Source organism: Gekko japonicus, unplaced genomic scaffold (genome assembly GCF_001447785.1).
Source record: "Gekko japonicus isolate JY-2015 unplaced genomic scaffold, Gekko_japonicus_V1.1 scaffold385, whole genome shotgun sequence".
NCBI lineage: Eukaryota > Metazoa > Chordata > Lepidosauria > Squamata > Gekkonidae > Gekko > Gekko japonicus.
The window spans coordinates 1,240,403-1,260,829 of NW_015162489.1; the positions used below are offsets into that span (position 1 = coordinate 1,240,403).

General features: G+C 45.3%; 1 protein-coding gene across 1 annotated transcript in view; it reads left to right on the forward strand.

The window, feature by feature from the left end:
• Window positions 1-9,418: 9,418 nt before the first annotated feature.
• Window positions 9,419-20,427, forward strand: part of MICALL1 (MICAL like 1) — a 43,615-nt gene continuing 32,606 nt past the window's right edge. Inside the window, exons 1-2 of the mRNA XM_015405990.1 lie at window positions 9,419-9,963; window positions 17,442-17,490. Of these exons, the coding sequence (XP_015261476.1) occupies window positions 9,818-9,963; window positions 17,442-17,490 (195 nt within the window). The 5' untranslated portion in view covers window positions 9,419-9,817. The remainder of the gene's footprint in view (window positions 9,964-17,441; window positions 17,491-20,427) is intronic.

Genomic DNA, 20,427 nt, shown 5'->3' on the forward strand with positions numbered 1-20,427 from the left:
CTCATAATGTGACCAATGTACAACAGCCTCAGTTTAGCCATTTTAGCTGCTATGAAGAGTTTGGGCTTGATTTGATCTAGAATCCACTTATTTGTCTTTCTGGTGATTCACGATATTCGTAAAACTCTCCTCCATCACCACATTTCAAAGGAATCTACTTTCTTCCTGTCAGCTTTCTTCATTGTCCAGCTTTCACACCCATACACAGTAATGCGGAATACTATGGCATGACTTCACTTGATCTTGGTCACCAGCAACACATCCTTTACACTTAAGGATCTTCTCTAGCTCCTTCACAGCTGCCCTCCCCAGTCTCAATCTCCTTCTGATTTCTTGGTTGCAGTCTCCCTTTTGGTTGATGATGGAGCCAAGGAATAGGAATCTTGGAACAATTTCAGTTTCTTCATCAGCCTTAAAGTTATGTAATTCCCCAGTATTCATTACTTCTGTCTTCTTGATGTTCAGCTATAATCCTGCTCTGGTACTTTCTGCTTTTACTTTTAGTCGTTTCAAGGTATATACTAGGCATGAATCTTGACAAGAGAGGGAGGTTCTGTCACAGAGGATTGTCTGGACAGGTTGCAAATGTCTGTTTGCTTTGCTGGATAAAGATAAAGGTTCCCTTGCTCGAAAGCCAGTCGAATCCGACTCTAGGGTTGCGGTATTCATCTCCGTTTCAAAGCCGAAGAGCCAGCGCTGTCTGAAGACGTTTCCGTGGTCATGTGGCTGGCATGACTAAACACCAAGGTGCACGGTACGCTGTTACCTTCCCACCAAAGTGGTACCTATTTACTTGCAAGTTCTTGCTTTCAAACTGCTAGGTTGGCAGGAGCTGGAACTAGAGATGGGAGCTCACTCCATCATGCGGCACCCGGGTCTCGAACTGCTGAACTAGCGACCTTCCACAGCCTGCAGTTCAGCGTCTTAACCACTTGAGCCACCGTAGCTCCTACACTAATGCAGTATTTCTCAGACTAATTTCTCATCAGCATTTGGGGTGGGGGAAAAAAAAATCAGCATTTGGGGTGGGGAGTTTGGCTGGCAGGTGTTCATGCACAGAAAGCAACAGTCAAGAAGAAATGGGACTGCATGATCCACAGCAGAGGGTTTGGTTGGTCCACAAAGGGGCAAAATAAAAAGTTCCTTCCCTGTGGCAGATGAGTGTGATGGGTATGGCTGGCCCTACCTATCAGGGGTTCCTCACATGCAGGGAACTATTTTGCTAGTGATCATAATTGCAAGTAACGACTTCCAACCAGCATCTTATTCCAACCAGCGCTGACCTGGATGGCTCACGGTAGTCCATCTTGTCAGATCTTTGAAGCTAATTAGGGGCAGCCTTGGTTAGTGGTTGGATGGGAGACCAGCAAGGAAGTCCAGGATTGCTGTATAGAGGCAGGCCATGGCAAACCACCTCTGTTCCTCTCGCCTTGAAAACCCTATGGGGTTGCCATAAATTGGCTGCAACTTCACACTTTCCTCCCCCCCCCTTCCTCCTCCAACAAGTTTAAAGTAGAACTAAAGAGCTTTATCTTTCAACCCTACCTGTATTTATTTGGAAGTAAATCCTGACAATTTCTATAGTACTTGTTTTCTAATAAGTAGGGTAGTGCTGCAGAGGCATCATAACCCTTCGTAAAGGCCTGCTTGCTTGGAAGCCAGATCCATTTAGTTCAGTTGAACTTGCTCCTAAGCTCTGCCCAAGTAAATTAACGTCAGAGTGTAGCCTTAAGCTTCTTACAGAAGTATGGAGTTCTCTGCCTAGCCATTTTTTGGGGGGAAAGCAGGATTCGGTACTGCATATTATATTTTGAGCAGGAATAGTAAATATGTTCAAGGTTGGCACTTGTGCACAAAATGCTCCAGTGTGGGCATTCTGCATTTTGTGCTTCTGAAGATTTTGTGTGGGAACAGACACGCCATGCATTACACACTTGTGCATCTAAAAGCTGCGGATATGTTCCTTTACCACAACTGATCTTCTGGAAATAAACCAGACCAGTTGGTTTTTGCAGTAAGGGAGGACTGTGGGCTCCGTCAGAGTCTGTGCCTGGCACCAGCCGAGGCTGAAGGAATTCTGAGCATGCAGCCACATCAACGGTCCAATTGTTGAAAGGCCGTTGAAGCCTGTGTAGAGGGACATTGTTTTAATTCCCAGCTCCAGGCTCCGCTGGTGCAACACATTCTGGAGGATGGTATGTTTGAATATGGAAAAGTGTCCTTGCCAGGTCTGAAAGAAGCAAGTTTCTCTAATGGGATTTTGGAATAAAACTGGCCGATTTACATTACTGCTATAAGTTAGGATAGTATCAGTTCTTCAAACAGGAAGCTCTGCAGGGGCAGGGAAAACGAACAAAATTAAGTTTGCTTTTAATGGGTGAGAGAGAAGAATTATCCGTGTAGTGCCACGGCTGTACTTTAAACTGAGTCCTCCACTATTAATCCTTCAGTGTCAGCCGGGCTCCAGCTCGGTGGCCTAATAACACTGTGTGCCCAAGTGTGGCAGCTTCATGTGGAACACAGCAGGGCACGACTTTCTTACATACCTGGTGCTGTGTTAAAATCAGCTCAAAGGTAAACCTTGGACATTTGACCATAGGCTTGTTTGCCTGATCATTACAGCCTTTTTAGGTATTCTGACTAGTTTTGTGTTGTGTGATCAAGGGTTCACCAGAGGCTGTTAGTGAATGCCCAGAACAGAGCCACTGCCTAGGAAGGAACTTGTAATTCTATTATATCTCAGAATCCATGCCTCCCCGTAAACAAATAACTTTGGGTAGCAGAAGGAAGTGGAGTTGAGACCTCGGAGAAATAAACAAGGGTGTGTACCCTGACATTTCTTGCATGTGTGACCATATCCCTACAGCCCTAGTCTTTCTGACCTTTATATTAAAAGTCAAGAACTGGTAGCATTACACCCTACTAGACAATCCCAATGGCATCTTCCCACACATGCATCTGTGGATTGCATTCATGGGTCACATCTTTCTCCCACTCTGCTGCCCTGCTAGACCCATTTGAGCTTGTCTCTTATTGCCTGGGGATGCTTAAACAGTCTCTGTGCCCAGCAAGGCTGGGGAAAATCCCTGCATAGCCACATTTGAGGTCTGCTGCTCCAGTCACGGCTGGCAGAATAGAGGGACCGTTCGCCTGACCCACTATAAATCAGTTTCTTTTATATTTTTATTGAGACTGTTATGAAAGATGCACTGCCCCCAAAGGATACACAGAGTAGATATACTTCAAGGTGGAGGTAGCCAGAGAATCAAAATATCCTTGTCATCCCCAGGGACTGTATTATGTGATGCCGGCATGCCTGTTTTTCCCTCTATCTGAATGTTGAGAATTGTGCTCATCATTGGGAATCTCGCTATTGGTAGTGGCTTGCATTAATTTCATCTTGAGTACTCCATGCCATTCAGTTGCTGGAAGCCTCAGACCCCGCAGGGGCATATCTTCGTCATGGTCTCTGTGCATCACACCCATAGGATCCAGTGCACCTGAGCTGACCCGATTGGTGATGTACAAAGCTCAAAATGGGATTTTCACACCTCCGCCCCCAACATGCGCAGGGGCACCTACCACAGAATGCCTTTGAAAACCTCCCTTTTAACCTCTTTCCTGATCTAGATAGCTGTATTGTCTGATATATTATGAAAAATATCCTGCAGCTTAATGACAGGCATCGACTGGGGCATGCAGAAGTACATGACCAACTAGGTTTGTGTCTCTGGTGACCAGCATAGCTAAGCAGGGTCAGCCTTGGATGAGAGACCATCAAATAATACCAGGGTTGCTACAGAGAGGCAGGCAACGGCAAACCACCTCTGAATGTCTCTTGCCTTGAAAACACAGCAGGGTTGCCACAAGTTGCCTGCAACTTGATGGCAAAAGAAAAGTCAGGGTGCCAATATTTTGCACTTGGCATAAACTGTGCAGATTTGCTAGTTTTATTAAGGTTCTGTACAGAATTCCAGATATTTGGGTAAGGACATGGCTATGAAAGGGTGACAAGACAGGATCAAGAACTGACAGTAGTGTGGTTCTGTAGGCAAAATTATAGTCTAAAACAGCTCAAGTCCTGGGCAGCCAGTTCACAGGGCCTAGGTAAGCATGGCAGTGCAAACTGTCCACTGTGTCATCTACTTGTGCAGGAGGCTGCATCAGGGTACTGGATATGGCAATAACCTACCCTGAGGCTCTTTTTTTAAAGCTTTAACAGGGTACCTCTTTTTCACATTCAAACGTTTCTCTGGAGCTATAAGAGACCCAGCTAGAAACTCCAGCAAAATGAAAAGGAGGAACTTTCAGACACTACTGTTATATGGCACAAGGAACTCAAACTTGATTCTGCCTTCACCTTGCTATGTGACCATGACCAGGATTGTTTGCCACATTCTGCTTTGTATTTTGGTATCAGGCTTGCCTCTCTTGTGGGCCAGCTCTGCTAATTATAAAATATGTACTGAGCTGCCTCAAATCCATCAGTGCATTACAGCTGAGAAAAGTATACTGTCTTTGCAATTTGTTTTGTTAACACATCTGCTCTTTTTTTAAAAAAAAACTTGCCTTTTTATGGTCCTCCCAAAATATTGTAGTCAAACCAATAGATATGCTAAAATATTACCTCATATGTAAGGATTCCACCCCCAGGGAACATATGGTGGCCTAGGCATTGATTGCCTTTAAATAAGCAAGCATCTGCTTCTAATTACTGGATCTTACTTGCTGTGTTCATACACACATATATACACAGAGATATTGTCAGTTTGTATATGCAGTACAAGTCTAGTTACACTTACTGTCTGAACCATGTAAGTTTCTGTGCGTGTTCTGACCTGTCTCTCACCTTTCTTGGGCTGTGAAATGCCTCCCTGTACCCACTCAAGTCTGTGTGAGAGAGGGAGGGGAGAGGTGGAAAAGAGGGAAAAGGGACCCTGCCCCATCCCCCAAGTTGGCCTTCCACTCAAGCTAGTTATCAAACAGGGCCACAGAAGCATCTGATGCCGAAATACTATAACCCATTCTGTGGCATCTTCTACCATTAACCTTACTAACATACTCTCTTCTATCCCTAAAACATGTGCAAACTGAGGTTAAAGGCTCTATTTTCTTCAACAAGAATTTTTTTTTCTCTCTACCATTTTTCTGGGGTGTAACGAATACATTATTTTTGGATAGCCATCTAACACTAGAGGGAGAATTAGGGTGCAGAGAAGGCTAAAACACATGGTGATGCTGGGGTCACATCTAGAATCTATATATCTAATAGCTAAGGCGCCCCCTGCATGTGGATATCCTCATCGCTGCTGCTGGGGGGGGAGGGAGAAAGCTTGGTGTGCAGGCCGGCCTTGCTGCCACCGCTGCTGGGGAGGGAGGGGGGAAGGAGAAAGCTTGGCAGGCCAGCCTTGCTGCTGCCACTGTGGAGGGAAGGGGGAGGGAGAAAGCTGGGCTCACCTGCTGCCATGTCTCCTGCTTCTGCAGTGGGGAATACTCCCCCCCCCCCCGTGAATATCACGGGTCCCGCCTCTTGTAATTCTCAGACAAGACACACAGGACCCATTTGAACTGAATTCATAGCAAATGTCAAGGATATATTCTTGGATATTATCAAGATAAAAATACAAAGACAGTGCATTTAGTTTTATGTAGTCAAGTGATTATTATACTTCATAACTCCAGCAATGTCTTTAACACGGACAAGACACCCTTTTGTGAAGCAAAAGGTTTTGTGACTTTGGTTGCATTCACTTATCATTGAGTATTGTGCTGTCTTTGCCTTGAGTACAGCTATCACTTGTGGCTGGACTTTCCTGTACAAAAGACAATCCACCTGCAAATTATTGCTATAGTCAACAACAACACAATATCCAACAAAGTACAGATTCAAGGCATGATTTAATCGTCTAACAGTGATCATTTTGTAAAGCAAATTAATTGGCCATGGTAGAGGTGCTCCTAGTGAATATGTACTGAAATGCAAAGTAGTCAAGTTTGGCCTCCATTGTGCCCTTCAGGACACTGTGTCTTTGGGTAAGATCCATAGGCACAAGAAGAACAGGTCCTCTCCGCGAAGCACTAAGCAAGACACCAAGTGCTCAAAAGCATATCAGTGATGGTAAGCAGACCATAGTGAAAGGGACATTTTCTGGCTAGGTTAGGACACGTCTGCAGCAGCCTCCAAAAGAAATCCCTAATATTCTAGATTTCTTGACTGTCTGTTTTTAATTTGTGCTCACCCCCGGCATTTCTGTTGGGCCAGTTTACAGTACCACCATTGTGCCTGCTGCTTCACAAAATGCCACTGTTTTCTGTAATTGCCTGCAGAATAACTAGTTAATTGCAGTACTGCTAACTGTTAGAGCCAAAATAATCTGTTTGTAAAAAGGAAGGCAGGGCTTTGCCTTGAACACACCCTTCCACACCTACCTTCTGTGACTCCTCATACCAGTATCTCTGGTCTGACCAGTATTATAATGGATTTCCTGGGAGAAATCTTGAACCAATAGTGTTTTCCCCAAACCAATGCACTGAAACTGCAGCTTCATGGAGAAGTTTCCTTATTTCCCCTTATCCTAAGAATTGAGCAGCAACACATGAGAGCTTGGCAGGCCAGCTCTTTAAGGTGCTACTGGAGTCTTACTCTTACCTTCTCACACAGTAATTGCAGTGATGCAATTTTTGGAAGAAAACCACCTTTGCCTCATATCTACCTAATCCGTACAAAAATGTTCACTAAGAGAAGACCCCTTATCTTACTGAACACATGACCTTACATGCATGTTTTGCAGTATATTATTGTAAAATTGGCTACCTTGATCACTGTGAGTCATGTGCCCGAGGTGTTATCTAAGGAATCCGACAAAAGGAACTTCAATTCCCAAAAGCTCATACCCTCAAAATCTTGTTGGTCTCTGAGGTGCCCCTGGACTCAAATCTAGCTGTTCTGCTACAGACCAACAAGGCCACCCTCCCTAATGTTTATCAGCAACAAATAAAGTTTGTAAGTAAAACAAATATTGTAAAGAACACTGTAAGTCTCTAGTGGCCCCTTATCCAAAAGAAGATATTGCACGTAGCCCTGCTCCTGGAACTTTTTACCACTTAGATCTGGGCAATAGGTAAAAGTATATCTTATACACATTCATTTTATGGCTTGGAGTGGACTAAGATATGTTTTTGCATGTTTGTGTGGCCAGGTACAATGGGTTGAAATTTCATAGTTATAGGGCATGTGATTCATGAGGATTTATTTAGTTTCAGAGAACTGTAGAATTTAAATGGGTGGGGGGAAAGCTGTGTGTTTGGTGTAGTGGTTAAGTGTGCAGACTCTAATCTGGGAGAACCGGGTTTATTCCCCACTCCTCACTTGCACCTGCTGATGTGACCTTGGGTCAGTCACAAGCTTTGGCACAGCTGTCCTTGAAAAAGGGCAGTTTGTGTTAGAGCTCTCTCAGCCCCACCTACCTCACAGGGTGTCTGTTGTGGGGAGGGGAAGGGAAAGGAGTTTATAAGCCGCTCTGAGACACCTTTGGGTAGTGAAGGGCGGGGTATAAATCCAATCTCCTCCTCCTCCTCCTTCTTCTTCTTCAAATCCATTGGCTAAAGACTACTCTCCCACTGATTTCAATATGAATGTTCCGTTTTGTTCTCTGACACGTTAAATAAGAAACAATTATTAGAGACTCCAGGCAGTGCAAATGTTTTCTAATTAAGCTAATGGCCGAGATTGTTCTGGAACAGCTGAGGTTGAAGCTAAACATTTATCGTGAACTAGATACTCCATCTTGGGCTAGATGCCCACAGTTAAGTGCCTAGGACTGTATCTCTGTCCCCATGCTTTCTTCTCTCCCCTCCCCTGTAGGGCTTTGTTTAGCAAACTGGGGCAGGCAGCATCATACCTCCTGTAAGAGCCTAGCAACCGCCACACATTGCCCTTTATTCCTAGACTGTCAAACTGGCTGGCTAGGCTGGGGCAGATGTGCAACCATCTATGGCAAGCAGGAGCGCCTAATAACCAGTTACCTCTCTCTTTTTTTTTACTGATTCCTGGGGAAATACCCCGTCACCCAATGGGTGGACCTGTGTGATATAGTGGACAGACTGTTAGGCTGGGATTTGAGAGACTCCAGGTTTGAATCCCCACTCTGCCATGGAAGCTTGCTGGGTAAATTTGGGCCAGGCACATGTGGTCAGCCTAACCTACTGCCCAGGATTGTGAGAATAAAACAGAGGAGAACAATATATGCTGTTCTGGGTCACTATTGGGGAGAAAGGTAGGGTATAAATGAAGTAAATGTCTTATTTGTGCTGGCCAAATCTGTAGCTATGGTACATAACAGAAGAGACTCACTAGGCAGCCAGAATGTATATCACAATGATAGCGCACGTAGCTCTCTACACCCCCTTTCTATGTCCACACCCTGTTCTTATCTGCAGCAAGATTAGTTGAACTCAGCCCTAGAGGTCAGGGTGTATTTAAATAAGTAAGTGAGAGTGTTTTTTTCCAGCCAACAGGCAGAGGTTTTTGTTATAGAGTGGAAGCAGGCACTCCAAATCAGTGTAAACATACTTAATGTGATGCAGTCCATTAAATATATTTTTGTTGATATTATTTTAATAAAATTGAAATACGTGCCCAGTCATCTCGATGCGTTTGTACTTGTTGGTTAGATCACTGTATGTCTGGGGCAGAATTATGGAAGCCATTCTTCCCTCCTCCTATATATTTTTGAATAAAAAGTGTTAACCTTTAGTGAGGTGCAGGGTTTAGTGTTGGACTACGATCTTGGAGATTCGGGTCCAAGTCATTCCCATTCTTTACATTAACGTTGTAGTAGGGTGACCTTGGGCTAGTCACACAGGTCCACTCAGCCCAACCCACCTCACAGGGTGGCTGTAAGGATAAAATGGGGAAGGGAGAACCCTGTATGTGTTCCTGGGCTCCTTGGCAGAAAGGTGGGGAAACATTTGCTAGACAGACAGCTAGACAGATTAACTAACGTGGTTGTACAAGAATCACTATACTCGATTAAGGTGGGACACAAGAGTCGGATTTGGTGTATAAACTGTACACTGCTGGGGTGGGGAGCATTTTGGTGATAGGCGACCAGTGAAGGCTGATTTGCGACCTCTTCGCCCAGGACGGCGACTACTGGGGCGTATTACAGATTGAGTTTCTGCAGCGTGCCGGGAGAGGAGAACTAGGAGAGATCAGCAGCCCCCTCGGACCGTGCTCGCCCCAGTCATCCATCCCCCCCCCCTCGGTCCGTCGCGAGCTCCTGCCTCTGCGCTTGAACTGCCCCCCCCCCCACGCCCTTGTTGTCATGCCGGAGCCCCCTCCTCCTCCTCCTCCTCCTCCTCCTTCCACGCGCGCAGCCACGGCCGGCGGGGCGACAGCAGCTTCCTGGCCGGCTTCTCCCGCTCTCGCTGGATGATGAGTAAGAGGCGAGCTGTGCCTGGGTCGGCGGCGCGGGGATCATGGGCGGAGAAGCCGCAGCCGTGACAGGTCTGAGCAGAGCCCGGCGGTGTTGCTGGGCGGGAGAAGGAGGAGCCCCCCCCCGGGGGTAGGGGGGGGGAGCCGGGAGAGAACCTGAGCGAAGAAGACACCGGAGGAGAGGCCCAGCCCCCCTCGGCCAGCCACGGGCAAGGAGCCCCGCCGGGAGCGCACAGCACAGCAGACCCGCCTAGAGCCGCCCGGATCGGAGGTGCGTCCAGCTTGGCCGGACGGACACCCGCGTCTGCCTGCCTGCCTGCCTCTCCGCCCCATCCATGCCGCTCTCCCGGCCACTGGCTCCCTGAGCCCGGATCCCCTTCGATGTCGGGTCCCCGAAGCACCTTGCAGGCCTGGTGCCGCCGCCAGTGCGAGGGCTACCCGGGCGTGGAGATCCAAGATTTCAGCAGCTCCTTCCGGGACGGCCTGGCCTTTTGCGCCATCCTCCATAGGAATCGGCCTGATTTGCTGTGAGTACGGACGACCGCCCGACCGCCCCACGGGCGTCCCCCTCTCCCCCCACCCCACCCCCCGCTACTCCGGGACCAGGCCCAGAAGCCCCGAGCTCGCCTGAGCAACGTACTGGCCCAAGGAGGAACTTGCTGCGGCCGCTGCTGGATAGAGAACCCGGAGTGCTTCTCCTGGGAGAGTTTGAGGGAAGAGGTGGAGGACGAGGAGGGGGAAAGAGCCCTAGAGTCAAGGGGGGAGGGGGGGGGGAGCCACAGGTCCAGTAGTAACTGATATGTATGGGAAACCTTGTTGTCACGAATACAGTATGCACAAGGTCACACCCTTCTCCGCAGTAACTGACTCTGCACTCTCTGATCCAAATTAGATATATTTATTTTTTTTTATTTACTCCATTTATAGTCTGCCTCTCTCAATGAGATTTGAGATTTTACACCTCATCCTCAATTGAAAGGGTAAGGAGATCGAATTCTTCCTTTGGACACCCATACTGAGTAAAATGGGATGCAAAGGGTGCATTTAAGGGACAGTTGTGCGGATGCAGGGTGTCTCATGTATGTGGTACCACTTTTTCCTTCAAACTGTCTACGCTTTTCCCCTTTGTAACTCCTCTTAATCTAGGAGATGGATGGAGCGTAATGGCAGGGTCTCGGTTAATTACTCTCAGCATTTCACAATTAAGGATACATCTGCCCATCAGTCTCCAATTCTGACATATTTATTTCCTTCACTATGCTTTCCCCAAAATTAAACCCAAACAAATGGTAACCATATAAACTAAGCTTGTTATTCCTTTTTGGTCCTTGAATCTGTTAAACATCTTCATTATGCTGTATGCTAATTTACTGCTCACCCTCTACTTATATGTATGGGCTGGTAATTTCCATTTATTGTATCTGAAGAAGTATGCGTGCACGCAAAAGCTTCTACCTTGAATAAAACTTAGTTGGCCTTAAAGGTGCCACTGGACTCAAACTTTGATCTGCTGCTTCAGATCAACATGGCTACCCACCTGAATCTGTCAGTATACCTATGTCTGCCTAGTGGGAACCCACTACAGGCATCTGATAAGCTCTGGTCCACAAAAGCTTATACTATACTAAAAACTTGTAAGTATACAATTCCTATTTACTTTTGCTGAAACCCATTAGCATGACTGCCTTTCTGGAAATTGTGTCGAATGGATAAGTTATTCCTCCATGATACAGGGGGGAGCTTGTGGAATCTAGTTAGGAGGTCTTAGAGAGATCTACCCCAGTTTCATCAAAAAGGGCTTGAAGGAATCACACTGAACTCTGAGTCTGGGGTTCCTCTGAGACCACTGACCTCCCTTTCTGCTCCGCTTTGCTTTTGGCTGATCTTCTGTGACATCATAGTGTCTACTTGGCTTGTTGTTGCCATTGGCTTAGTTGCTGTGATAGCACGGAAGGGCTTGGCAGCTCTTAAAGGGCCTCATAGAATTTAAATTCCAAGATCCATGAACAACGTATGGTCGGTTGAACTGCCTCATCCAGGCTAGCACACCATGGGCTTTCCTCTGACACACCTTGCTGGTTAACCCTTTTGCTAGAACTGGACAGATTGTGCTCCCTGCTTTGCTATGTGATGATAGCATCCTTCCCTTTCATGTCCTGTTTAGTATTATTGTAGCTTTTCGAACATGTTCTTGCATGTGACTATTAATGTCTCTTCTTCCTTTTATTTTGAGAAGCTCCTGCATTGGCTCAATCAATATGCTTCTTCCTTCCTTATTGCTATTTATAAATATGTCGTGTGGGAACAAAGCCTCAGAGGATACTGTGTAGGAAACATCAGTTGACAAGGGTGAGAGATGAACGAATGTGACCCAGTTTTCATCCTTCAGTGTCTCCTTGGACTGCCTGTTATTGGGAAGTTGCATGTGTGTGGTGCTTTGTTATGACCTCATGAAGTAACTGGGAGAATTGTCTGGTGCTGTTGCAGAGGGGGAAATTCCTCATCCCAGGTTTAGCTCTGATTTCAAGTGATGTTGGTGAGGCAAAGGAGTTCATTTGGAGGACTTCATGCTTGTGCAATGTGTCTTGTTTAAACGGCATTGCTTAACAAGCAAGCTAGTGCCACTCCTGCCCCAGCTACTGGCCTGTGGCATATTACCTAAGCAGGGGTACCTGCTTTACATGGTAGCTGCCCAGTTTAAAAGAGATGTTGCTTGAGGGCAAAAATATCACAGGTAAGTGCTTATGCCCTGCCAGCATTAAAGCAGTTGTGAGGAACATCTATACGCAGACCTCACTGAGATGCCCTCCATCTATCAATAACTCTTATTGCTTTTGTTAAGTAAAACAGAAATAAGCCAGCCGTGCAAATAATGATTTAAGGCATGTCACCTTCCTTTAGGCCTCTTCATCTGCTGCTCCCCCTTCCCCACCATTTCTACAGGATGGCTTTCAAATTAATCAGTCAGATTCATGGAGGATATCAATAGCTATTAGCTGTGGTAGTTAACAATGGCATTTAGTCAGAGTATAGCACTTGTTAACAGATGCTACAGACAAGCAACTGGTAGTAGCTATTTCCATCTTAAAAGCTTCCCAAGGCATGATTTGGTTGGCCACTTGGAGAGACAAACTGCAGGATTCAATGGATCTTTGGCTAAGTCCCTATCAGTTCTTCTCATGAAGTAGCCTCTGGCGAGGCACTAATACCTCACGTGCTACCTGTTGAGTGTGTCTCTCTCTGCAATGTGATAATAATAATAATGCTGGTCTATGTTATAAGTTCAGTTCAGTTCTTTATTATTACAGTCATTTGACCAAACACATAACCAGTTTTACAGTTTACACAATAAACAACATTTATAGAATAAAACATGATCTAATTAAACTGCGGTGGCTCAAGTGGTTAAGACGCTGAACTGCAGGCTGTGGAAGGTCAGTAGTTCAGCAGTTCAAGACCCGGGTGCCGCAAGATGGAGTGAGCTCCCGTCTCTAGTTCCAGCTCCTGCCAACCTAGCAGTTCGAAAGCAAAAAATTGCAAGTAGATAAATAGGTACCACTTCGGTGGGAAGGTAACAGCGTTCCGTGCGCCTCGGTGTTTAGTCGTGCCGGCCACATGACCACGGAAACGTCTTCGGACAGCGCTGGCTCTTCGGCTTTGAAACGGAGATGAGCACCGCAACCCTAGAGTCGGATTCGACTGGCTTTCGAGCAAGGGAACCTTTACCTTTACCTAATTAAACTTAAACCTGGTTACAATACAATTTAACTTAACCTGGTTACAACACAATTTCCACACGTTATAAGTAAAAGATGAACCAGCCTCATATAATGGCTAGAGTGTCAGAGTAGAACCGGAGAGACTTGGGTTCAAATCCCCCTGTGTCATGAAGCCGTCTCAGTGCCCTTGACCCAGTCACACACTCTCAGCCTAACTTAGCTCATGGGTTCTTGTGAGGGAGGGGAGAACTGTGTACACCACCTTGGGCCAAGAGAAAGATAGAAATAAAACAGATTAGATATGGGTGTATATTTTGTAGATGTTAACTGTGATAAATGACAGGACCTTGAAATATTTGCCACTCTCTGCTGGTCCCTGTATCGTTTCTGAATTGTTTTCAGAGGTGCCACAGAAAGATTAGTTCTTAGTTAAATCTGCAGGAGAGCAAGCTGCCCATGACAAGTGTATAACGAGCAATTTGGACACGGTTCTGTCTGCACAGGGTGGAGAAGGCCTGGTCTGTTGTGTAGGCAGAGCCAAGGGCTTCTCTCAGCTGCCACAGACCTTGGGCGTGCAACTGACATATATGGGGACAATGAACGATTCAAATGCTTTTGAAACACATGTGGCAGCTGTTGAGCACATGGCCAGAGACAGCGTCAGAGCAAGAGGTTCAGAAGAGTTACAGTCAGCAAAGCTGAAATGTGTCTGTTCTTGAAACAGAAATTACTATCCCATTAAGCAGAAATCATTGCCGTTAAACATCCACAGACGTAAATCTCTTTCCTAGCAGATGGTCTAACTAAGCACTTTGCCGTTAAAGTGGGTGAGCTGTGTTGCAGACTGGAAACACAGGACCTTACAAGGCCATGGCATGTTAAGAAAGGATTTTTCCAAGCGACATCTAAGGGGAGCGTTGAATCATTTCAACCACTTTAGCATGTCCTGATTTGGAAGCGGGAGGATCAAAGGCTGGAAAGAAATCGTCAAAAGTCACTCCTTCAGGCAGATCAAAAGCAGACCCTCTCTTCTGAACTGTATTTATAAAGTAGCACAGATTATTCATGGGTTCTGGTGGGGACTGTAAATAGCCCACAGTTGCAAGGCCGGGATGGGCCGTTCTATGAAAGATTTAGCGAACCAGAATCAACAGCTCAAGCCACAGCAAAATTAAGAGACTATGACGTTCTGCACATTCATGTATTCTTAGCTGATGCCCGCGGGTTAGAGAGACCCTATGATCAGGCTGTTATATATTCTGTGCTAAAAATAAATAAATTGAGAGCCGGCATAGTGTAGTGGTCACAGTGTTGCGCTAGGATCTGGGAGACCTGGGTTCAGGTCCCCTTCTCTGCCATGGAAGCTGGCTGGGTGACCTTGGGCTGTTGCACATTTTCAGCCTAAGCTACCTTGCAGGGTCGTTGCGAAGATGAAATGGAGAAGGGGAGACTGGGGAGAATAGGCTGCTTTGGGTCCCCAGTGGGGAGAAAAATGGGGTATAAATGAAGTAAATACATAAATAAGCTCAAATTCTGCAGCCTGTGTAAAATACTTCAAGTTTATTACTTGGCGCCATTTAGTCTGAATTTTTGTGTATTGTTTTGCTACTATATTCTGCTTCTGCTGCCCAGTGCTATGCAGGGTGTTACCATCCTGCCTACTGATCATGGGGAATCTTATTCAGCAATCTCTCTGAGTTGTGAGATTTCAGCTGGTTCCCACATCCTTTCAGCTGTAACTTCTAGATATACTTGGAGGGCTAGAAATGCTTTCATTAAAAAAAAACACACAATGAAAGTGGATTTTTTGAGGAAGTGGAATTCTGTACCTTAGTATTGCATTCTGTATCTTTTCCTGTTTGTGTGGGGCACATGCACAGCCTTATTTGTAATAGTAGCAGGCATTGAAATTTTTTTCCACCTGAGTAGTGGTCGGCATCTCAATTGTCTACACCGCTAGAGTTTATGGAGGCAGGGAATGATGGGCCAAGGCCTTCCAGCTGCATAGGCTCTCCCTGTGTATATTGTGCAGTGCTATGACATAGACAATCTAATGATTGCCTGTCATGAAATAATATCTTAAATCATCTGTGATGGTAACTACTTCCTCTTCCTCTCTTCTCTGTGAGCTGAAGGATGTTAGGAGCATGACTCTTAGTCCTGGGGCCAGTAAGGCACAAAGCTGGATTTGGCCCATGAGCCTTCTAGCTACCATATATCAATACCAACACCTTCTTTATATTTTGCCTGTGGTGTATTTTTGTATGCCAAGCTTAATTATTGCTTCTAAAGCATCTAACCTGCTGTGTTTGGATATACTTGCTGCCCTGATCCAACATCATGCAGCATGCAGGCTGGAAAGGAAGGAAAGGATTGTTTGTGTAGTTTGTAGATTTGTAGTCCACACTATAAAGAGACAGATACTTCTTGCTATTCCAGCAGTGAGAAGTGCACAGGAAATGAGTGCCTGTGGCGAGAGAACTTGTTCAAACACCCTAATTGGCACAGGCTGAAGAATGGCCAACCACCCCTTCTCTCTCCTTTCTGCAGATGGCCCTCCAGCTTGTCTGCGTTATTGACCAGAACTGTTGCAGAATGGCTTACTGATTTGATCAATTTTTTTACCTCCAGCTCTTTAATTCAGTTGAGCTGCTTGCTTGGCAAAACTGAAAATGGTTGCAGCAAAAATCCCCTCCCAAATAAATCTTCATCCAGCTAAATATTCCTCCTGGTAGGCAAAGGTGGCTTGGCCTCAACCTTAATTTCATTGCTGGTTATCTCATACACAAGGTGGGGATGTTTTTTGCTTTCCTCTCAGGAGCAAGGAGATGCTAAATGAAAGGTTTTGTTTGAAAATTGCTGAGCTGATCGAACGGATGCTGCCATCATAACCAATCATGATTGCTATTATGGTGCATGTGTAACATCTCAGACATTGGCAGACCATGTCCTAACTTGCTGAATTCCTTCGGTTGCATCACATGTTGGAAACGTGGTAAAATTAGTTGGCTCTTCTGTAACACCTCCCCCCCCCCACACCCACAACAACTAGGAACTACATAGAAACGGAGATGAAACTTTGAGACGCTGAAAGTCTTGGCAGAGCACAAGGAGAAGTGGGCAGTGTCTGTATGGTTATAGTATTGTCACTGGAAGGACTAACAGGACAGAACAGGATGGCATTAGGGTAGGAGTTGGTGACTGTGGACGGTTTGTTGTTCTGTGCTAAAATGTGCTACTGTGAGTGCAGTCAATTTCTGTAAAAGAATAAGGCTCATACCATTTTTTAAAACCACAAAGGTGGCCGAACTAAATGACATTAATTGATATGCTGTGTCTGTTTGCAGATCTCTGCTGGGTTTTTAATTTTGAAAAGTTTTTATTTTTAAAAAAAATTAATTGTCGGTGAATGGGGAAGGAAGTCTACAACCCAACATTGGAAGGGAACAGTTTCATAATGACAGAACAGTCGGAGTTGGGGACCACAAAGAGACTCTCAGACGTGTGCTGAGACCCGTGCTCCCTGAACTGTTTGGAAGCTCAGCTGGGAATTGCTGTGACTCTCTAGGCACATAATTGTGGGGAGCTATGGGGCAGCTTGGAGGGCTATTTGATGCAAATTGGAATCTTGCTGTATGCTCCATGCATCTCAAAAAATAGTGCATGCTCTCTTGTGTGAAGGCATAGAAGTGTTTATTTGTCGATGTGTACATTCATTGTGAATCCATTCCAGTCATGCCTTCCAATGTGCCTGAACGTAGCAAAGGACACACACATTCTTCATAGATGATGGTGTTCATTACAGTGCATTGCAAACTTGTGTAGAAAAATTGCCCTGCATGAAGCAATTTACATAATGGGATATATTGGAGTAATCCTGTTGGTTAAAATGTCTGTTACCTCGCCTGGATTTTGAACCTAATCCATTGGGTTCTTTCCTTGAGCATCATGCATTGCTCTAGGTATTTGTAGAGCAGATGTTTCCTTGTGGAAGTGTCTCTGGTGCTTCCTCTCTTTTTTTAAAAAAAGGTCACTTGAATAATTGATGACCCCAATGCTGAAGTTCTTTTGAACTTCCTGCCTTTGTGTTTTTGGAAGGTGCACAATCAGAAGCTTCACCCGTCTGTAATATAGAGGACGATTGAACTACAAAGATTCTCTTGTCTGAAAGTTACATATTGAAAAGGCTGATGAATAATGGCTGCCCAGAGATCCTTGCCTTGTACATTTGTTTGTGAACTGGTAATGAATCCCACTCTCTCCTGTGTTGTGTGTTTTATTTGCAGGGATTTCAACACACTTTCTAAAGAAAATGTATATGAAAACAACCAGCTGGTGAGTCCCTTCCTGTGTCATTGCTGTATTCTTTAAGGTGTCACTGGACTTCTGAAATTGCATAATGCACATTTTAGGAATGGGCAGAGGATGCAACAGTAAAAGTTCCAGGGATAGAAATTTCTACACATGTCTGAAAAGCGGGGAGTTTCTCTGGCAGGACTGAAGAAAAGCTGCAGAGCTAATTTATGCAATCTGAACTTTGATCATTGTAAAAAGGTAAAGGTAAAGGTTCCCTTGCTCGAAAGCCGGTCGAATCCGACTCTAGGGTTGCGGTGCTCATCTCCGTTTCAAAGCCGAAGAGCCAGCGCTGTCCGAAGACGTTTCCGTGGTCATGTGGCCGGCATGACTAAACACCAAGGTGCACGGAATGCTGTTACCTTCCCACTGAAGTGGTACCTATTTATCTACTTGCAATTTCTTGCTTTCGAACTGCTAGGTTGGCAGGACATTGTACAAAAATCTTTTAAACTAATTTAAGTTTCCACCCTTCTGGTTACTAAGATAGCTTCCCAAACATTGATGGTGACCTAGATAAATAGGTACCGCTTCGGTGGGAAGGTAACAGTGTTCCGTGCACCTTGGTGTTTAGTCATGCCGGCCACATGAGCATGGAAACGTCTTTGGACAGCGCTGGCTCTTCGAAATGGAGATGAGCACTGCCCCCTAGAGTCAGATTTGACTAGCTTTCAAGCAAAGGAAACCTTTACCTTTACTTAGGCAGCCTGGGTTCATAACCTGAGTTGATTTAGTGTCATTCCATCAACATTAGGGGAATTGTCTTGAAGCAATGAGTCTGTGGATCACAGTGTACTGCCCATCACTAAATATGCTTTATGTATTTACAATAGGAATTCATTGGTCTTAAAGGAGCATGTTTGTTTGCAACTGCAGCATAAATCCATGCAGCAAGCCAAGAGTTCCATTTTCTGACTGCTCTGGTAGATTTCAGAAACTGAAATTAACAAGGATAAATTGGACTTCAAGCCTTAAGGGGAAGCTGTCAAGAATCACATGAAGTTTTGTTGAGTGGAAAGCTTGTTGGAAACATAGTGAGGGATAGAAGAAGGGGAATACGAAAAAGAAAGGCAGTGAGGATTAAACACACTTAGGGCACAGCAATAGTGTAGTCTTGGAGACAGAAACCTTCATAGGGCATTAATGCAGGGGCTGTCTAATGAAAGGGAAAGAAACTTGGATTCTACACCAACAAAGAGCAAAATTCTCCAGCTTAAAATATATTGTGTGTATTTTATTTAGTAGCATAGTGGCACAGATGAGAACTGCAGAGAGCCTGGTTCAAATACCAACATAGCCATGAAGCTCACTGGGTTTACCACGGGTCTGTCGCTTTCAGTTTGCCTAATCTCCCTTACATATGTACACTGGTACCTCCATTCCCTGCAAGACTTTCTCGGATCCCCCAGCTTTCGAAATTTGAGTAAGACAGATCCCTTTTGTTTCGATGCTTACCTCTGTAACCATAAGGTCTAAAAACCTGCTTTAAAGCTTAGGTTGTCAGGCTGCTGAACTCTGGTGTCAGAGAAAACATGCTTTAGCATGCAAAACACATACAAGTTTGGCTAAAGCTCCAGCTCTGACCACTGAAAACCGTTGCCCATGTGCTTTTTTCCTCCCCACAGCCCGTAAGGTAGGAGTTGCCAGCTGGTAGGAGTTGCCAGCTGGCAGTACGTGAAGTCACAGGGGCCTGCTGACCACCCAGTTGTCAAGTCTGTCTTCTGCTTGTTCTTATTTCCTGAAGAGGCTCATGGGATGGGGAGGGGGAGTCTTGTGTGCAAGGAAGGGTAGCAGAGAGGTTTCTCTTCACTGGAACTTTCCCCTGAACTTGGTCTGTGGGATTGGAGTTAGGAAGACGCAGGACCACACAAGTAAGAGAAGCCCTCTGTCCTGCTGTGAATCACAAACAAGGCTGTTGAAACCAATGCTCTAAAAGGTTAAAAATCATTTTTTATTTTTTGAAATACCATACGTTTAATTTAATACAAACCTAGCTGAAATTAAATCTGAATTCAAGAATATTAAAAATATCTTTCAGAAGTTATTTGTGGCACAACTGGTCATATGCAGTAGTTACTGTGGGCCGGGGCTGGCAAATCATCACAGGCACCAGGGTTCAGACAGTAGCTTCAGGAGATGCCATCCCTTTGTATTACTACGTGTTATGGGTCAGCCTGAGACAAGCAGTGCTGGTGACTCCTCAGGAGAAGGAGACTCCTCAGGTGCAGAGGAGCTTTGTGTAGTCAGCCCTGAACCAACAGCAGAGGAGCTACAGACTAATCAAGGCTCACAGCCAGCAGCTGACCCAGAGCCACCAGCACCTAGCCCTGATGGTGAGACCCAGGTAAGTGAGGTCTCCTCCACCCTTTGAGCACTGGAGGAGAAGCTTAGAAGGGAGCTGCAAGTAAGGAAGCAGAGTGCACGTCTCCTGGCCCATCACCAGCTGCTTGCTGATGACAGCCTGGAGTAGTTGCAGCAGGACTCCCAAGCAGCTGGCTGTTAACAATGGCTTGCCTAAATTCTGACGCTAGGTGGATCATCTACTGTCCTCATCTTAGGGATTTTGTATACTCCTTTTTTTGTTGTTATTCAGTTCTCAAGTTATGAATATTTAGCTCCTAAAGGTTCCAGGTCCAGTCCCTGGCAAGTCCTGTCAAATGGATGAGGTAGCTGTGAAAGACCTTGTCCAGAGGATCCTGGAGAGCCACTGCCCATCAGAGTAGACAACAGAGTACACCTGTAATTAGTGGTGATTAGAGAAGCTTTATTATGTATAAACTAGGGGGAAATATGATGGAAGAGATATTTATGCTTGAATGTATTAAAATAATAATGCGAATATTAATTTAAATAAGGATTAATTGGGTATTGAGAAGAGTTATTAAATTAAAAATGACATAAAGGTTACCAAGAAATTGT